The sequence below is a fragment of the Nanorana parkeri genome, unplaced genomic scaffold (genome assembly GCF_000935625.1).
Source record: "Nanorana parkeri isolate BGI_ZX_2015 unplaced genomic scaffold, ASM93562v1 scaffold247, whole genome shotgun sequence".
NCBI lineage: Eukaryota > Metazoa > Chordata > Amphibia > Anura > Dicroglossidae > Nanorana > Nanorana parkeri.
Genome location: NW_017306515.1, coordinates 549,739 through 569,989, shown reverse-complemented (window position 1 = coordinate 569,989; position 20,251 = coordinate 549,739). Strand labels below are relative to the sequence as shown.

The 20,251-nt window shown below is 37.4% G+C and overlaps 1 protein-coding gene across 1 annotated transcript in view; it reads left to right on the top strand.

The window, feature by feature from the left end:
* The window catches only part of LOC108787197 (prolyl endopeptidase FAP-like), a 78,819-nt gene that overhangs the window by 22,433 nt on the left and 36,135 nt on the right, over positions 1 to 20,251 (top strand). The window contains exons 2-11 of the mRNA XM_018556685.1: positions 885 to 989; positions 4,374 to 4,468; positions 5,768 to 5,842; positions 9,050 to 9,102; positions 9,192 to 9,264; positions 10,216 to 10,336; positions 13,379 to 13,533; positions 15,091 to 15,191; positions 16,970 to 17,102; positions 18,378 to 18,422. Of these exons, the coding sequence (XP_018412187.1) occupies positions 885 to 989; positions 4,374 to 4,468; positions 5,768 to 5,842; positions 9,050 to 9,102; positions 9,192 to 9,264; positions 10,216 to 10,336; positions 13,379 to 13,533; positions 15,091 to 15,191; positions 16,970 to 17,102; positions 18,378 to 18,422 (956 nt within the window). The remainder of the gene's footprint in view (positions 1 to 884; positions 990 to 4,373; positions 4,469 to 5,767; positions 5,843 to 9,049; positions 9,103 to 9,191; positions 9,265 to 10,215; positions 10,337 to 13,378; positions 13,534 to 15,090; positions 15,192 to 16,969; positions 17,103 to 18,377; positions 18,423 to 20,251) is intronic.

The window sequence follows — 20,251 nt, the reverse complement described above, 5'->3', positions numbered from 1 at the left end:
TAAAAGGGAATTTTAAATATATATATTTGATGCTGTAAATTTGATATTTTTTGAAGTTTCTCGATGATATGAACTTATGTATAAAAACATAGGTAATGATTTTTTAAATTTTTTTTTATGGTAGTTGTTGATGTGTGTAATAATTGGATTGGTGTTTGTTGGAGTCCCATGTATTTGTTGTGAAATGTAGAAAATTGATAAAATATTTTTTTAAAAGGTTAAAAAAAAGAAAAAAAATTGCTAGGAGAATGAATGGCAAAGACGTTTTGTGGCTGAAGGAACTTACAAACTACCGAAAAGTCTATATCATAACATTTTATCTTTTGGGTTTAGTTCCACTTTAAGCCCAATCAGAAGATTTTATTGGTAGCTTTATTGTCTGCAACAGTCTACAGTTAGTTGTAGTTGACAGTGGAATACCGGGTGGTCTCACAGCGCCATGGTTCAAACAAATGTACAGCTCGCCTGGGGATGAATGACGTATTATATGTGCATGAAAAGGATTAATTGACTAATTGCTTTTTATTTTACATTAATTTAGAGCGCTCTTTGCAAGCATTGTGTCAAGGTCTCGTATAGCCACTGTTCAATGGGCTCACTCATTTTTGCTGAAATGAATAAACTCCGTTTATTAGCAAAGTTGCTCATATTAATTAGCACAATTGAGTAGACTCGTTTGCCAAGTATAGCCATTTTGTTTGTTTATAAATTAATTTATTTGACTAATAACTATCTTCACTTCGTTTACTTTATCTGGAGCCGAAAGTACTAATTATCCATTTAGCAAATGGCTGTCTTAAGTGAAGATCATTTGTGAGTTTATATATGAACCAGACACATCTCAACAATCTATTCTTATTCTTATGGTTCTATTTATTTTAAAGGGAACAGCACAAGAAACCGTCCAGATGGTCTTCAAGCTATTACACTCAATGATGTGTTTGGCAAAAATTTTTATACTCAGCAATATGTTCATCAGTGGATATCAGGTATAACTCTTGTAGAGATTTTGAATATCTATCTATCTATCTATCTATCTATCTATCTATCTATCTATCTATCTATCTAAATATATATCTACATATCTATCTATCTATCTATCTATCTAGGCGTTTTTTTGTACTTTTGCTGAAACTGAATTTCAGGCAAATAATTACATTTACAGATACAATACATATATTGGAGCTGTTCTACCTGCCACAGGATTTCTTATTTCCATGCAGCTGTGAGATCTACACAGCTCCACCACACAAAACAGCCTTGTCTGGCAGAACAAAAGGCCTATTTTTTTTTAAACTTTAAATACTTATCAATATAAGAAAATATATAGAAATGATATACATAACATAGAGCACAATGCGTTATTTAATACATTAATACATTTACAGAAAAAAATACATATATTGGAGCTGTTCTACCTGCCACAGGATTTCCTATTTTGTCCATGCAGCTCTGAGATTTACACAGCTCCACCACACAGAACAGCTTCGTCTGGCAGGGCAATTTTTTAAACTTTAAATATATATTAATATAAGAAAATACATAGAATTTATATGCATAACATAGAGCATAATACACTGAGACCAAGTAGAATATTGATAAAAGAAGCTGCTCATGTTACAGATACATAGTCAGTGAGGAGACACATCTTGGACACCCAAAGGTTGCACACACTGTGGTTGAGGGACAAACTACTATAGGTCCAAGGTTATGTCACCAATCAGAGCATATATTGAGAAGACAAAAAAATTTTTTATTTTGGTAGGATAAAATAATCAAACAAAGTTAAAAGGAGTGGAGCAAAGAAACCAAGAAGGAAAGGAGTGTGCAAAACCGATATAGGTTAGGTTATACTACATATATTAAATAAATATCTCGCAATACACTTATTGTATTGGATTGCTTACACATAATTACACATAATTCAGTTGAACAATTCACTCAATTAGAAGTGACTATAGTCGAAAGATATCCAGGCCTTTTTTCTGGCTTTGGGTCCCCTCTATGGTCCTTTTCACTGTACAAGAGGGTGTCACAGTTCCTCCTAGAATTCAGTAATGGGAGCGTGTAATATTTGCTCAATGGTGGAATTAGGCCAGAAGCTATGTAGGAGTTATCGTGCTGCTACAATGCTCAAGAGATATATAACATTTACAGATTGATGAACTCACTGGTATCCACCCAGTTCTAGGTAGACTTACCCTTTAAAATACAGTTTAGTGTAAAGGCAAGAACAAGAATTCTAATCTTGGTTTCAACATGACAAAAGTGAAAATTGTTATGAAACCTGGATTACGTTCAAATTTATTTTAACGGATTGCTGACATTAACAGATGTTCAGTTTTAATAACTAGCTGCTAATAAATCTTTTACACTTGTCCCTTGAAAAGTTTCGTATGACACTTCTCAAAGTACATTTGACAAATGTTCTAACTAAATACATATATTTCGGGGCAGTGTGCTGATGTGCTGATGTGCCTGGCGAGGCACCAAGCGAGTATTTACATCTGTTCTTAACACCAAAAGATAAATATTGGCTGTTTCTACTAAACCTTTATTAGATCATTTACAATGTAAGTCTGGTGGGACTGATACCGCCCATACGTCTGAGATTTTGTGAGATAAGTTTCTACATAACAAAAATTACATCTTTCAATAAAGAGCATCAAACTAGACAGAAAAATGTTTCCATATGTGGTAAGGTCCAAGAGTATCGAGGCAGCATCAGAATAGTATCACAAAATGTGTGTGATCTAAAAGCCTCTATTTCCTTATGATAAATATTGTAAGAGACGCGGCGTCACCAACTTAAACCTTTGTAGGTAATAACACAAGAAATCAAGTATTTTAAATGCTTACTTGCCGTGTTTTTCTTTTCCATAACTGATTTTCTTATTCCCTTGCCTTTCAAGGAGCTGGAAAATTTGACTGCTTCAGGAAAAGTCAATTAATTACTCTCTGTGCTGGTTTAACACTTTTATTCCTTCCCTCGCTTCCTTACACAATATTTTATGTAGCACTTGAGGAATGAACGGTGGAGAATACTATAGAGTGCCACTTGAGTGATGGCTCCGAGTCTGCTGGGGCTGCTGATATCACATTCAAAGTGAAATTTTACCACATTCACCATGCTAAGTGAAAATTTCCTTGCACTGTGTACAAATTATTTATTTTTAGTAAGTCAATAACAGGGTCCCTTTAAATAGCAGCATTGTAGCTTGGTGATTAATGCTTTTGCCTTGCAACACTGGGATCGTGGGTTTCAATCCCCACTAGGGTTGTCAGCTGCACAGAGGCTGATTGGCTCTGAGTGTGGATGATTGAAAATTGATTTTGCAGTGAAATTACCTATTTCAGCTTTGCGGAAATTTATTCAAAATGAGTTTCAAATGTTGCCATTTTGCTAAACCAATTGTGAACACTGGACATGCTACACCTGCACAAAAAAAAGTAATTGAAATACACAGGGCATAAGTAGTATGCCCTGTAATTCTGCCCCACTGCTGTTCCTGATTGGAAATTGATTTTGCAGAGAAATTATCTGTTTCAACTTTGCTGAAATTTTTATCAAAACGAGTGTCAAATGTTGCCATTTTGCTTAACCAATCGTGAATATGCTACACCTGCACTTTTAATGCAGCTCGTGCAACACCACATAGAACTTGTCTTATAATATTGTTAATTTGGTGCAAGGAAAAGAAGCCAATCTTTACAAAATCCCTATGCTCCTCTGCGACATCTAGGGGTTGATTTACTAACCTTATAAACACACCACGAACGTGTATACACCTCTGCAGTGTGTTCCCTCCCAGCATGATCTATGGGTGGACTCTAAACACCTTTGTAATGTGTTCACACCCAGCAGGTGTGTTGTGCAAAGCCCTGAAGGAATTCCAAGGTGATGTTGGGTAAATTAGCTCTATGTTGTGTTGCTTGCGTTGATGAATGCAAGGAATGTAAATGCATGAGCTAACCATTTTTGTCTAAACTGTGAAGCAGCATTATATATGCATCATGTGCATGATTTTTACATATATGGTATTAGTGGAAATATGCTTTTAGAGACTTTTTGGTTGATAAATACATTTTGCTGTGTGTGTGTGTTTAGGTTAGTAAATCACCCCCCTAGTGTCAGTATTACTGTGCAAACTGCATTCACCCAGCTTTACGCTTAAAGTAAGAAAAATCATGGCTCTTGTGTTGAGTCAAAATTTGTTTAGACTGAATTTCAGCTTTAAGCATAACTAAAATATAATTTATTATTAGTGGATTTGCGGCACTGCTTTTTATGTTGCAGGCAAATTATAAAGGCTGATAAAAAGGTTATGATTTGTGATTTCCAGAGGCTTATTTTATTCATATGTTTTATGTAGAGAATGAATATCTGCACAGAAACGACGAAGGAAATGTTTTCTTATTTAATGTTGAGTCCGGTGAGATTTCAGCCATTTTGACAAATGCAACATTTGTAAGTACATCAAAAACATTGCAAATACTCACAACTTTTTATACTCTAACATTTTTTTAAACTTTCAACAAGAAATTCTTTCAGTGTTTCTTTTTTTGCTGTCTATGCCGCCATTGGATAGATTTGCCCTCATTTTTACCCATTTGACTCCAGGACTAGAAATGAGAAGAATGAGGCGGGGGGTGTTGGGACAGAAAAGCACAGACAGCATATATCCTTCTACTTCAGTTCAGGAGGGGTGAGATGAGATTACAGGATTCTAGATTTAAAAAAAGTATAGTTCTTCTTTAGTTCCGCACATTTCCTGGTGTCCATATAGCCGAAATAGTGCTCATGTGCTTGATCAGGACGCAGCACACTTCTCTTTTTTTTAGAATGTTATTGAAATACCAGTGACATTTAATTAAGTTCTATGAGCACACAGTGGTGCAATGTAGTTGTACCTTGCCTCATTGTGGTGCACTGAAAAAAGTTTTGCATGCCAAGTCCATCCATGAAGGCAAATTATCCTGTCCTGCGTTGAGGCTTAGCTGTACCTTTTTTCAGTGCAACCCAAACGCAAGACAAGGCAATTTGCACTGGGTGAGAAAGGGCCCTTAAAGATGATTTTATGCACACTTCCAAATATCCCACTAATGTTACATCAGCATCAGCATGGGAAAGTGATCGATGTGATGTCAAAGCAAGCTTGTTGCATGCTTTGAGCTGTAGACTCTGCACTGTGCACAGGGCCGGATTTCCCACAAGGCCTCATTCCCACAAGGAATTCCTATCTCCCGATGCCCGGATGGGTAGTTGTTTTCTACATTTAGCCCTGATTTGGGCAAGCAGAGCTAAATGTACAGCGGGGAAGCTGCCGCTTGCATTGTACAAGTGATCTCGGCAACATTGTATGCAACCTGCAGGTCTGCCATCCTCCATGGAAGGGGGGGGGGGTGCGGGTAGGAGGGCGCATTGAGGAACCTGGCCTTGGGGCAGCAGAGAGAGTAAATCCGGCCCTGACTGTGCACCTTTTCTATCTCCGTCCTCTTTACTTGCTTTGCCAAATGATTTATCATGGGAAATGGCTATAGTGGCATCACTTATCTTGGCAAACAAGAGTGGCTTGCTATGTGGGGGAGCTGTTATTGTGTGGATACAAACTTGCCATAGAAATTACAGAGAACTTGGATATTCTTGACAAGGATTATATTTTTCTAAACTGTATAACTTGTTATATGATTATACTATTCTCATTTTATATTGTATTTGTTTCTCTCAAACAAGCTCTCAAGAGTTACACAGTCTTTCTCTCTGCAGGATAAAGTGAATGCTACAAACTACAAACTGTCTGCCGATAGAAAATTTGCATACCTCGAGAGCAATTACGCAAAAGTAATGCTTAATTATAGTTTTAATTAATGTTTATATTTCTGGTAAAGAGAGAATTACACTAATGTGTAATTATACTTGTTGTATAGAGATGGCTTCACATTCTACATGGCTGTGCATATGTGAATTTATGACCAGGTGCTAGTAAGTAATTAGGCTGTAAAAATAAGCAACTCTGAGAATTAATATTTGTACTCATTAAAAAATACACCAGAGGGTGATGTTTATCCAGATAATGATAGAAATGAAACTGTTTGGCATTCCTAGCAATGCATTTCATTCTAAATCTGATTACTGGTTCGGTAGTTATTTAAAATTATTTTAAAAATACAATTTAGAATGTAGAGAAGCCACTAAATGTAGAGAACATACACTGCCTGTCCCAAAAAAAGTATCCACCTTGTTTGTGCTAAGCAAATAGGTCAGAGCCTTCCATTGGATAATAGGTCTAGGTTCAGCAATGTTATGTGCCCACAAATGAGGTCAGCTGCCTACCTAAATATACTGAATGACCAGGTTTTTCCATCATTGTTTTTTTTTTTTTACCTGATGCCAAGGGCATATTCCAAGATGACAATGCCAGGATTCACTTGGATCATATTGTGAAAGAATGGTTCAGGGAGGATGAGATATAATTTTCACACTTGGATTGTCCACTAAACCTTAACCCCATTGAGAATCTTCGGGATGTGCTGGAAAGATCTTACGCAGTGGTCTGACTCTCCCATGATCACTACATGAAAAATGAATGCAACTCTGGATGGAAATAAATGTTGTGACATTGCATAAGTGTATTGAAATGATGCCATGACGAATGTGTGCCGTAATCAAAGCTAAAGGTGGTCCAACGAAGTATTAGAGCGCATTACTTTTTCTTTTTTGGGCAGGCAGTGTAATTTTCATTCCAATCTGACATTGCATCCAGTACTGTATGTAAATGGCATGTAATATAACATAATAAAAGGGGTGACTTTTTTTACTAATTAATTTAGTTGTTTCCTTTTCTTTTGTTTTTTTAATACTAGCCCACCAAATCAAACAGGTCAGATCTTCCCCTTGAAGGTGTTTCCACTTTCAGGGTATAGGAATTTACTAATTTCATAAAATCCTTTATGCTTTATAAAAGATTACTGTAAAATGGCAGATAGCACCCAAAACCTTACGGTGTGCTTTTAGTAATCTTTGTGGTAGTACATGGGGACTTCAGGCCCTTTTGTGAAAGACATGAATGGTTTAGTGTTGTTTAAAAACACCTAAATAATAATCCCCACTGTTATTAATATTAAAATTCTTAACAATGTATAACAGAGAAGTCCAAGTTAGAAAAAAATCTAGATAAGTGAATGGGAGGTGTAGAAACTAGAATGATGTAACAGTTGGTATGGCAGGGAAAAAGCAATAAAAATGTTTAAGGAAAAATGTCTACCAATATTAGAACTCGTATGAATGACATCAGTGCACCAAGTTTTAGAAAAGTCTTAAAGTAAGTTTTATGAGAAAAATAAGATCACCTCACACAATGTATTCTCTGTTAGGAGCAATTCTGGGTGGAAGCAGCTGACATCTCCAAGGTTTCTTTTCTAAAGCAGTTTCATGCTGTTACATATATTCAAGTCAAAATCCCAAATAAGCCTAAAAAACTATAGAAATAGATTGAATAGTGAACAGAAAGCTTTACTGTTACTGTTGTTGATAGTATTATTCCTCCTCAGTGCCAGTCCCTACTTCTCTACCCTGGCAGCATGCTGCAGAGAGAACCATTGCTAGTTTGTGAAGTAGCAACAGTTTCTCTGCAGAGGTCTAGTATGCCCCTCCAAAAAAGTCACAGCTACAGTTCTGCAATCAGCAAAACACATGCTCCCTACTAATTGGAGAGCTCTTGCTGTGACTTGATGAAGGAGTGTTGGACTGCTGCAGAGAGGCACATTAAGTGGGAATATGATAAATACATATAGTTTTCTTGGTGCAAAATTTTCCACTTTAAGGTCACTGAAGGGGAACTCTTTGCGTCTGGAGGAAAATAGGTTTAACCTTTGCATTTAGAAAGCTTCCTCACAGTAAGAACTGCAAAAATGTGGAATAGGCTTCCACAGAAACTAGTTCTAACTAGCTCAGTTATTGTTTTAAAAATTCTGGATCCATTCCTAAATGCACAAAATATAACTAGATATTAACATTATATAAGTAAAGAAAACAGCGATTGTGATCCAGGGAATATCCGATTGCCTTATGGGATCATGAAATAAGTTTTTCCCCTGTTGGAGCAAATTGAACCATGCTTTCAATTTTATTTTTCCCTTCCCCTGAATCAGCGGATACCTCTGGGCATAGGATTCTGTTTATGGACGTTTTTCTATTCTTTTTTTTCTCTGTAGGTTGTACGCAATGTACTTGTGTCTTTTTTCAACCTAACTATGTAACTGGGAAGGAATTACACTATAATACCATTTACTTAATGTAATGCATTTACATTTAAAGTGTATGTAAAGTCAATACTTTTTCTTTTTAGTTTTGGATAGAATAGGGAAGTAGGAAAAGGTTAAAACCCCATGCGACTTATTTTTTCCTGTTTGTGTCCAATTGGAGAGATTTCTCTTCACTTCCTATCTTGGAGATGAAACGGGAATTCAGAGGAAACCTCTACCATTAGAGAATTCTTGTTCTTGTTACATTTTTAATTTCCCATCACTTTTTGTTCTGTAGGCATTGGCCAATGGGACAATTACAAAGGTTTATCTATCTATCTATCTATCTATCTATCTATCTATCTATCTATCTATCTATATATCTATCTGGGAAACATATAGCAATATATACTTGAATTGGTATATAATCCTTCTACACCCGTTTTAAAACTTAAACAATAGCTAAACTTACACTTTAAGCTTCCTGCTTACTATATACGGTAATTTATCTCTATATTTTAAAGGGTATTCAGAACCAAAACTTTACAATTTTGGATAGAGTAGGGTAGGGTTCAAACCCCGCCAGGTAATTTCTTTCACTTCCTTCCTTCCTTCATTTCCTGTACCAGACAAAAAAAACTAGAAGATCACATTACATACTGTATTCTGAATGTCACTACCACTTTAATATGTATTGCTTAGATTACAGTTTAAATAATATGATATAACAATTTCAGTCACACATATAATATGATAGACTATGTAACTATGTATCTGACTATAACTGTTAATGATCTTTTTGCAGCAATGGAGATATTCTTACAGGGCCTCATACCACATTTATGATCTTGAAAAAGGGTTAGTACTTATTTTTTATTACAGTTATTTATTAATTTCATTCAGTTATTTTAGATGTATCCGCTAGTAACACATTTTTTTTTCTCCAGAGAATTTGTGGTAAATAATGAACTCCCTTCAAAAATTCAGTATATATCCTGGTCTCCAGTTGGACATAAGTTGGTAAGTCTTCACCTCTTAGCGGGACATTGAAAATCATTTTTCCTTCCTGAGTTCCTTGCTTTGCAGGTTCTCCAGCTGTGGTAAACTATTAGATTATCTAACTACAATAAATAGAAGACGAGTGCGGATACCAGTAAACTTTCACTTAAACCATGGCTAGACAAACAACAAAGAGCTACAGGGAGCCTTGACATGTTTCACACCTTAGTGTTCACTCATAAGACAAAAGACTAGTGTGAAACGCGTCAACTCTCTGTAACTCTTTGCTGTTTGCCTCCCCATTGTTTGACTAAAGGATTCCTGGCATCCGCACCACACTCTAACAAATTGTTTCCTAATTATTTGAGTTATATTACAGATGGGCACAGCTGAAATCTGTTCCTGGTGCTTGGGAGGAGGTGTGTTAGGTTCACCCATGTGGTAGCAGCTCTCTTTCCAATAAATTGTCTAGTTCTGTTGTTTGAATAATTTAGCTTAATTTTTTTTTTTTTTTTGCCAACCCGTATTTCTGTTTCTGTGGACATGAACCAGAAAAACAAACTCAGTAGTCATGATCAAATGCAAAGGCTAATGTTTGGTTTAAGGTGTATTGACAATCAGCATGATATAGCGAGAGAAATTCTACAGTGCCAGCTTTTAAATGGTAAACCCAAGAAGAGAGCCAAATGAACCTGTCTAATAGTGCTTTATTAATATCAAAAGTCAACAGGTAACACAAGCACATCCAATGTGTTTCAGGGGTCAAATATCTCCCCTCATCAGGGTTTGGACAATATAACAGACAGTGTCTGTTAGACGCAAAGCATAAGCTATTGCATGCAACACTTTAACAAGAGTGAAAGTTAATATGATAATGTGTATGAATCAGTAGCTATGTGATGTGGTCATTTACAATAATAACAACAATAATAATAGCACCTAAATGTTTGATTTAGATCTTATTTACCCTAGGTGTACGTTTGGGAAAATAACATATATTTACGGCATGAACCCGAACAAGCATCAGTTATGTTAACCAGTGATGGCAAAGAGAATGAAATTCTGAATGGTATTCCAGATTGGGCCTATGAAGGTAGGTACTTTTTTGATATATTGCTAGTATGTTGTGCTAGGTCCTAATTATCAATCTCACTACAGATTATATAAATGAAATTATAAATCCACAGTCCATCTCCTCCAATGATAGCAATTGGGTAATTAGGACCTAGCGCAACATACTAGCAATATATTATACACGGGTTATCACCACATATTGTTGCGGCTGGTATTTTATCACTGAGTTTATTATTACTCCTAGCGCAGCAACTTGCTGGTTTTCAGGTACAGGTTGAATCAGTAAATTAATAACCTTAGTAATAATCATCATGTCTCCAGTTGTAATATCGCTCCTCATTGTGATGATTTGTTTGTGAGGTGTCATTTTAGGTTAAATAAGGTCCAAATCAAACACTGCTGTCAGTGTACAGGTACCAGTTCAATGCCAGAGAGTTGCAGCAGTCTACTGAAGTACATCTGCCAATAATAAGTATCTGAAAGTCCTTATTGGCATATAAATAGACCCCCCCACACACACACACACACATGCCAAATGGCAACGCTCAGTTCTGGCAATAGGTTGTGCAGTCATAGGACACTTCACTGTAGAATAGGGTAGGAGTGCGTGTATTCTCCTCATCCCAGAAAATAAGGCCTTACACAGGAACTTTATAGAGACTCCCAGTGCACAGATTGAGGTATGAACAGCAGGGGGTTAATTAATTAGGGATTACTTTATGAGTTAGGGATCGCTTCTAGGGGATGACTTTATAGGTTAGGGATCGATTGTAGGGAATTACTTTATAGGTTAGGGATCGCTTCTAGGGAATTACTTTATAGGTTAGGGATCGCTTCTAGGGGATTACTTTATAGGTTAGGGATCGCTTCTAGGGAATTACTTTATTGGTTAAGGATCACTTCTAGGGGATTACTTTATAGGTTAGGGATTGCTACCAGGGAATTACTTTATAAGTTAGGGATCGCTTCTAGGGAATCACTTGATAGGTTAGGGATTGCTTCTAGGGAATCACTTGATAGGTTAGGGATCGCCGCTTCTAGTGGATTACTTCATGTCTCCAGTTGTAATATCGCTCCTCATTGTGATGATTTGTTTGTGAGGTGTCATTTTAGGTTAAATAAGGTCCAAATCAAACACTGCTGTCAGTGTACAGGTACCAGTTCAATGCCAGAGAGTTGCAGCAGTCTACTGAAGTACATCTGCCAATAATAAGTATCTGAAAGTCCTTATTGGCATATAAATAGACCCCCCCACACACACACACACACATGCCAAATGGCAACGCTCAGTTCTGGCAATAGGTTGTGCAGTCATAGGACACTTCACTGTAGAATAGGGTAGGAGTGCGTGTATTCTCCTCATCCCAGAAAATAAGGCCTTACACAGGAACTTTATAGAGACTCCCAGTGCACAGATTGAGGTATGAACAGCAGGGGGTTAATTAATTAGGGATTACTTTATGAGTTAGGGATCGCTTCTAGGGGATGACTTTATAGGTTAGGGATCGATTGTAGGGAATTACTTTATAGGTTAGGGATCGCTTCTAGGGAATTACTTTATAGGTTAGGGATCGCTTCTAGGGGATTACTTTATAGGTTAGGGATCGCTTCTAGGGAATTACTTTATTGGTTAAGGATCACTTCTAGGGGATTACTTTATAGGTTAGGGATTGCTACCAGGGAATTACTTTATAAGTTAGGGATCGCTTCTAGGGAATCACTTGATAGGTTAGGGATTGCTTCTAGGGAATCACTTGATAGGTTAGGGATCGCCGCTTCTAGTGGATTACTTTATAGGTCAGGGATCGCTTCTAGGGAATTACTTTATAGGTTAGGGATCGCTTCTAGGGAATTACTTTATAGGTTAAGGATCACTTCTACGGAATTACTTTATAGGTTAGGGATCGCTTCTAGGGAATTACTTTATAGGTTAAGGATCACTTCTAGGGAATTACTTTATTGGTTAAGGATCATTTCTAAGGGGTTAAGTGTTGGAAGAGTAGATTACATGTTTACTCACTTTGGAGATTAGGTGAAGTGTTAGGTTTTGGCGATTAAGTTTTTAATGGTGTTGTTAAAGCTCAGCTCCAGCCAAAACTTTTAATTTTGTTTTGTGTAGAGCAGAAAGGGGTTAACACCTCTGTCAGGTTTTAGTGCCATCCCCGGAAGTAAATTGACAAATAATTTGTCCAATGAGTAAGGCTTTCTGTGCCTTCATGTCAACACTCCCATTTTTTTTAGTAATGCCACAGAAACAGGAAGTGAGGGATAATCTCCCCAATAGGGTCTAAAACAGAAATTTCTTCCCATCCTATCAAAAATTTAGAAAAATAACCTTTACTGGAGTTTGTCCTCAAAAGTTTAGTAGTGGGGGGAGGTAAGTGTCAAGGGTAAGTTTTTTTTTTGTAGATATATAGGGTCTTAAGTGTTCAGGTTGGGTGCGGCGGGTTAAGTGTTCTTTAGTATAGATGGTATTTTAGGTGTTAGTTAGGCAATGGGAAGCTACAGTATTCATACTAGTCTTTGATGCTGGGAACTGCAGTCTGAAAACTACCAGCACTGGACTCTCGGGACTGAGAATACATTTTTTGTTCAGATGTGCCCCAAGAAGTCTGAATGTAACAGTAAAGGTTTAATGTAGCTCCTTATGGAGCCCCCTGTCCAGCATCCTTACTAGTGATAAACTGCCAAACTGGTCACATTATAGCTCTTATACATGTACCTACTTATAATTTAGGATTACCCTCTGATTTACATGGTAGGGAAAAAAATGATCCAAAATCCATGCAAACCACACTCACCTGCCATTCACTCCTCTTCCTGCAGGTGAACAGACATACATGTAAACAGATAAGTAGAAGGTCCAGCACTTTTCATCGGGCAACATCAAATTTATTGAAGATAATACATAACAATACAAAACAATACAAAACAATAACAATGTTACAACACCTTTCGGACTACTCAACCACTTTTTAGCAGCACCCAGACTCTTAGCACAATAGACAAGATAATACTGTGTTTATGATGTTATTATTTTATTTTTTATGTTTCATTATAGAGTTAGTGCTGGGATCAAAGTATGCTCTCTGGTGGTCTCCCGGGAATACCTTTATTGCCTATGTCCAGTTTAATGATAAAGAGGTACCTGTTATCGAATATTCCTTCTATGGTGAGAAGCAGTATCCCCAGACAATGAAAATACCCTATCCAAAGGTAATGAATATAAATAAATCTTGTCGTCATATTCCATGTGGCAATGTCAGGTCAGCCATTAAACATCAATTGAAACTTACATAACTGATCCTACGTTACATTTTGAAATCACAACAGATCTCATCAGAGACTACTGAAATGTTTTTGCTCAAACTGAAGTTCTCCTTTAAAGTCTATCTCAGACAAAACATGTTTCTGTTTTGGATAGATTGGGGAAAAAGTAGATCCTCTGTTAGTTCATACTACTGTCCGTGGCTCTGTTGGGGAGACTTCACCTCACTTTCTGATCTGGTGTTCTCACTTCTTCATGTTCCCACCATGACATCTGGTTAGAGGAAATCTGCAACAGGGACACGGACAGCAATAAAAGGGGAATTAGTGGAAGATTAAAACCCAAGTCACCTGTTTACTGATGTGTCCCTGTTCGAGACTTTCCCTCAAATGGCAATGACAGTGATATCACTCAGACAGTGATAAAAACCTAACTGTAACACTTTAATCGTCTACATAATGTGACCAGATTATGGCCAGAACTTCAGTCTCCTCTTCTGTTGTGCAACCTTGCCATCTGATTGCCACATGATGTGATGAAGACTGCCATGAGCTCAGTCACAAATCTTACAGATTCACATTAAGGACATTTAGACAATAAAAATCCTGACAACTACAGGAATTTACTTAGTGGGGGCAGCCAGACATGCAAAATGAACATCAGTATTGTGTCTCAATGTGTTATATATTTTTCGTACTTCCCTTTAGGCTTTGTGGAATCTTTCGAATATGTGTATAACTGTATATTTAGCAAACACAAAATTCGTACAGGGTGCATCCATGACATAGGATTCACAAAGCATTATGTGTTGTCTAAAGAAACAACACAGAAGAAGCTGTTTGTCTTGTTATTGTCCGCTTGGGTCCAAATATCCCATTTGCGCAGAGTAGGTAAGTAGGTAGATAGCACTAGTTTAGCACTGAATTTCAAATTGAGCTATTGAGCTCTGTATGATTTTACCACACAACAGGTAAGAATAGACAGGTACACATGTGAAATGGAGACTAATTTATCTTTCAGGCTCATAATCTACTAATTTTTCATGCCTCTTGACCTTTTCTAGTTACTGAGTTATGCTGCACAACGATACATAGCTAGTTGTAAAATAACACTAAACTCAGAAGTTAGATATTAAAACTGCATTCAAGAACCTTCACTATTAACAAAAATGTATCTTATTTGTGCATCACTCGGCTGTAGATCCTCAAATCATTTCTGAATTCATGCTGACACTGTCCTTCCTTCCTGGGGGGTGGCTACTTTTGTTCCCCATGTTCCCTGTGTGTGCACTGTAATAGCCGTGATAGGTTAACATTTTAATACAAATTACTAAACTAAACATGAGATTGTATTCCATCACGGGAGTGAGCTTGGAGCAGTGGCTACTTTACAACACACACAGGGTCCATAGGGAATAAAAAAAACAAAAAATGCATATCAGGTCCCAGTCCTGTGTCCTGTTCATCCTACCACCAGATTTAGATTTTTTTTAACCTCTTTTGAAGGCAGGAGCAAACAATCCAACAGTGAAACTGTACATTGTGAAAATTGATGATTCAAGATATCCCAAAGCCGAAGTTCCAGTCCCTTCACTCATAGCTTCCAGGTAATTATTAAAATACTCTTATAGGTTTCATAAATGAAAACAAACACTGTCATTTACTTATATAATCCAGAGCAAAGGAAATATATTTACATGAATCTTGTCCTAAACAAGGACACATTTGCTTTAATTTTCCAACCTTTGTTGAATAAAAAAATTGATATTATTTTGTTTTCACCATTCTAAAGGGAATATGGTCTGTAAATGGGGCTAGATCAACACTTCCTGTAGTGTGTCACAACAATTGCATCTCCTAGCATGTACATTTCTCGAAATCACAATATGATCTTTCTGGACTTATTTCTCTATCGCTATTATTTAGATTAAAATTTATGTTAATTGAAGGAGGAGTAATTCCTTTTCTTAGTAAGAACACATTGACACTTGAGACCCTGAATGACTGTTAATAGAGTGTTTCCCTAATAAAATTATTTACCAGCAAAAACAACATAATGTGCTAACAAATAGGCCCAACAATATCTACAATATCAAATATGGCACCAAAAATCATCTAGATGTCACTACCCATTTGCCCCCAAATTTCACTTATTTTAGTTCAAGGCCTTCTCTTTTTCTCTGCCAGTAGAGGCACTAGAGGAAACCTGTGCTTTGTCCCTGGCTTGTGGTTGATATCTGGTGTGCCCTAACTCTCTGGCTTTAGCAGTATATACATTGATATGTCCGTGATAACTATTGGTTATGTGCATAGACCCCTAATAGCTGCTTATTGGGGTTTTTTTTGCCAATGTTATTTCTCGGCATCGGATGAGCTAATTATTGTAAATTCTGTTCCCTTTTTACCTTGAGATCTAGAGGGTTAACTTTAGATCCCAATTTTGCAACGTCTTTTTAATTTGACATCTAGTAAGTCGGACATTGACAATTGCTATGTTCTGCTCTGCTCCATCCCACCCTGCATCTCCATTGTGCAGGATCTGTTGTAGCATACAGTCAGAAGTAAAATTTAATGGTGTGTGTACCTAATATGATATTGTGTAACTCTACTAACTGGAATTCTCTTTAACATGCTTGGTGCACATCCCTAATGCTGTACAGAGGGGGGCAATAAACTTTGGCGCTGCATGCAAATGTATGCTAATGCCAGCAACATACCTTGTAATTCGGGGTGCTGGAGTGAGTGATATCAGTAGTGCATTGTGAGGGTTTCAAGGTGTTTCTTGAAGCATCACATTTCCCTATCTGAATAGGAGGGCCATTGGGACATTACTCCCCCAGAAAAGGTCTCCAATAATCATCTCTTTTAGCAGGTAAGCCTCACGCAAAAATAAAATTGTTGATTCCTCACCCTAAAGGCTGAGCGTGCTGCAGTTTGGGCCCAATACACTCTGGTGGGCCCAGGGGCATGCGTGCCCCTTGAGACCTTTGTAGTTACAGCAATGGCCATTGTGTTTTACAACACTTATGTAAAGTTGGGGTGCTGGAACCTTGGTAATGTGTCATTTCAGTACAAGGCTCCCCATGCTGAGATACCTAGAGAAAGATCAGCTACTAAAAGTCTATGCTAACTTTAACAGTGTGTGAACCTCACTTCTAATCTAGGATCCTCTGTGATGAAATGTAACAGGACATTGCCAGAATAACATCCCTGTGTTAGAAGATAATACTTCAGGGGTCAGTTTCTAGTAGTTCAGTATTGTCCTAAAAATTGGAAATTGACTGGTTGCATTGGCTTTTAGCATGCAGTGTCACATGTTTTAAGTAACTATAAAAGTCCTGCATGTTCCATTGATTATTCCTAATAATGAACATTCTTTTTACAGTGGAGATTACGTCTTCAGCTGGGTGACATGGATCCTGGATGAGAGAGTCAGTGTACAATGGTTGACTAGAGTTCAGAATGTCTCCGTTATCTCAATTTGTGACCACAGCTCATACACATGGATATGTCCAAAGGTAACTGATACCAACAGCCTAAACTTATGTAATCAGTAATATTCACAAACTACAGGGGCCAAAGTACCATGCCTATATGTTAAATTCAATAACAAAACAAAATGTCTTGTACCTTGAGAATAATAATTTCCTGGTATTTGTGCAACTCCAGTACACATTATTACACAGTGTTTTGCAGAGACCTTAATGCAGTGACTTGTAAGGTGATCCTTATGTTGCTTAAATAATTCAAAATGGATGAATATAAAAGTGGATTTTGGATTTATACATGTGTTAAAATATTAATTGTATATTTACTAAATAAAATTGGCTTAAGAAAAAAGCAAAGTTGTAGCCATTCAAAGTGCAGTAACCTGTTTCAGGGATGGTATAGCAGGTACCACCAGACAATGCATGTATTTTAGCTACCTTTTAGAGCCAAATAGGAAATCAGGGAAGTGGCCCCTCCTCCTCCCTGGGTCCGTAGGTGGCCTCACTGACCAGTAGCTGTAGTCAGCTTTGCAGGTTTCATAGCTTTCAGGGTGTTCTAGAAAGTACAGTAACTGAGGCTATGAGCAGGCAATTGGTGGTACCTACTATACCATACCAAAGGCAGTTTACTACTATTAGGTTGGTACATTGTGTTTCAGTACCAAGAACCCTGTGCTGCTAGGGTGTGCTGAGGAGTCTTTAGCACTGGACATTTAAACACACACACTATTTGGCCTGGCCCTTAGCCTAACCCTTAGGCTCCCATTAACATTTAACCCCCTACCCAAGCCATAAAACTTAATGTAGGCCCTATAATGAAGCCCCTAACAACACAAAACTCTTACCCTAACTCCTAAATTAACAGCTAACAATTAAACTTTACCCTGAAATTTAACACTTAACCCCTTACGTCCTTAAACCGAAAAACATGACTTTTAACACATACAGTAAACCTTATCCTAACACTGGAAATACTGGGTCAGCCTAATTGGTACCAAATATATTGTCACCAAATGCTACTGGTCCTGAGTGAACTCAGTGGCACTAAATAAGTCATTGGCAACTCCAGCTGCTTCAGAGACACTGTTTGCTCCCCTGTGACAGCTTAACCGTAAGTTATACATATAGTCAGTCTGCTGTGACCCAGCCAGTCACAGCAGACTGGGCAGCATTTATCCATTGAACAACTGTTATGCTATACCCAATAAGTATCTACTCAGGTTGTTGCACTCTTCCTTATACTGTGTTTGTCTTGTTTGGATACCATTTTTAACATCTTCTCACTCATTTCTATCTTCTCCCTAGGATCGACAATATGTTGAAACAAGCAATACAGGATGGATTGGTGTGGTATGTAGTCTTACTGTATTTGCATTCCCTCTGATCTTAACTCAGTGTAGTAGACATGGATCTCACCTGAGTCCTCTAAGGGCTGGTGTGGCCGATGCAAGAGGTGATCTGTATCCACTGTAGTGAAAGAGGACAAGAAAAAATGCAGCTTATAGCAATTTATTTTTAAAAAGCACATGAATACATGTACTGCAACCTTAATAGCTGTGTGTAAGTAAAATTCACACATAAGGAGGAACATCAGATGACAGCTATATTCTCAGACTCCCAGTCTACATACACCAATTCCAGGGAAGTGATACAATTTAAACAATATCTAAATAAGATAACTGCCCCAAGAAATACTATACAATCTGTAAATGAGAACATTTTGCGATAGATTTCCTTGAAGAGAAATCCATACTGAGAGAGATACAGTGGGTACCATTGTTGTTTTCCTTCTACCATTTGATTGGTTGTCAAGCTGATCCATTAGCTTCAATACTTTCTGAGTTACTGACTTAAAACAAGTATTAAAAAAATAACAGTAAAGTTCGAACCCCTGATCTGCATACTTGTTCCCGGTCAGTGTCAGAATTTTGAAGACATTGGAGCAGCATGACAGCAGTGGCTGAAAGCATTAAAGCAAGAGGGTTAGTATTGCAGCCAGACAACTTGCATTTTCAGATGAAAAGTCAGTATCGTGGTGTTTGGGAAACCCACTATGATACCAGTGGCAACAGCTGATAATAGGCAGGACAGATGCTAGAGTGGTGTAATTCCTCAGACAGTCGATCACAGAAAAAGTAGACAGGAGCAGAATCAGATGACCAGCTTAGGCAAAGACAAACAGAGTTCAGGTTCCAGAGCACAGACTGCCAGTAGCTCAGGATGGACAAAGAGATCCCAAGCCAGAGCATGAGCAAACTGCTAAACCTGTTGATAGGGCACTAGGCAGATGTTCTTTTATAGGTGGTTAAGGAGGGCAGGTGTGAACAGCAGAGACCTGAACTGCAGTGCTGGGTAATGACCAGCAGATGGCAAAGCTTCCAGGCTGATCGTACAGTCAGCAACGGCAGACTCTATGCTTCTCTCATGTTAGTTTGCATTTATGGATGACACAGTTATCACAATGGGTTTTCAGTGACCAACACTGTTGATCAAGGGGTAATGTAAAATTTTCCCATTTGGAACTGCTGCATACATGGGTCCCAGTATGCAAGCTTGGTGTTACCATCCTTGGCAAAGTGTCAACAAGTTATGGGAATATGCCCATTGTGGTGTTATCTTTTAAAAATTATTAATACGTTTTGAAGTGTTTTTTGTCATCATCAGCGGCTCACATTGTTTCTGTCTCTTCCTCGTTATCCATTAGTCAATCAATGTTAATTGGTAGAAAGTCTCCATTGAAAAGTGCTAAAAATACATTTTTACTCTAATTAGTGCAATTAGCAAATACAAATCTAATGACTTGTTTGAGCAGCAGTACAAATAGAACTTTAATTACGGCGTTATTAGAATGCACTTTGTTGCAGTAAATTGGTCATTTGGCTCGGGAATGTCTTGACTCATGATACTCTCGTACCACAAGCGCAAGTACGTCTGCTAAATGAACATCTGTGTTTTTCTTGCTTGTTCCTATTAAAGTGGATGGCAACTGCCTTTTTAATATAATGCACTCTAAAACAAAGAAAAATGAGACCATCGCCTGCAATTCTGTATTTATGACTAACTATAATTCCAAATTGAATTCTATGCCATTTGATAACATAATGTACCTTAACATGTCATTATTATTACTTCTCTGAATGAATAAATATAAAATAAATATAAAATACATTTTATATATA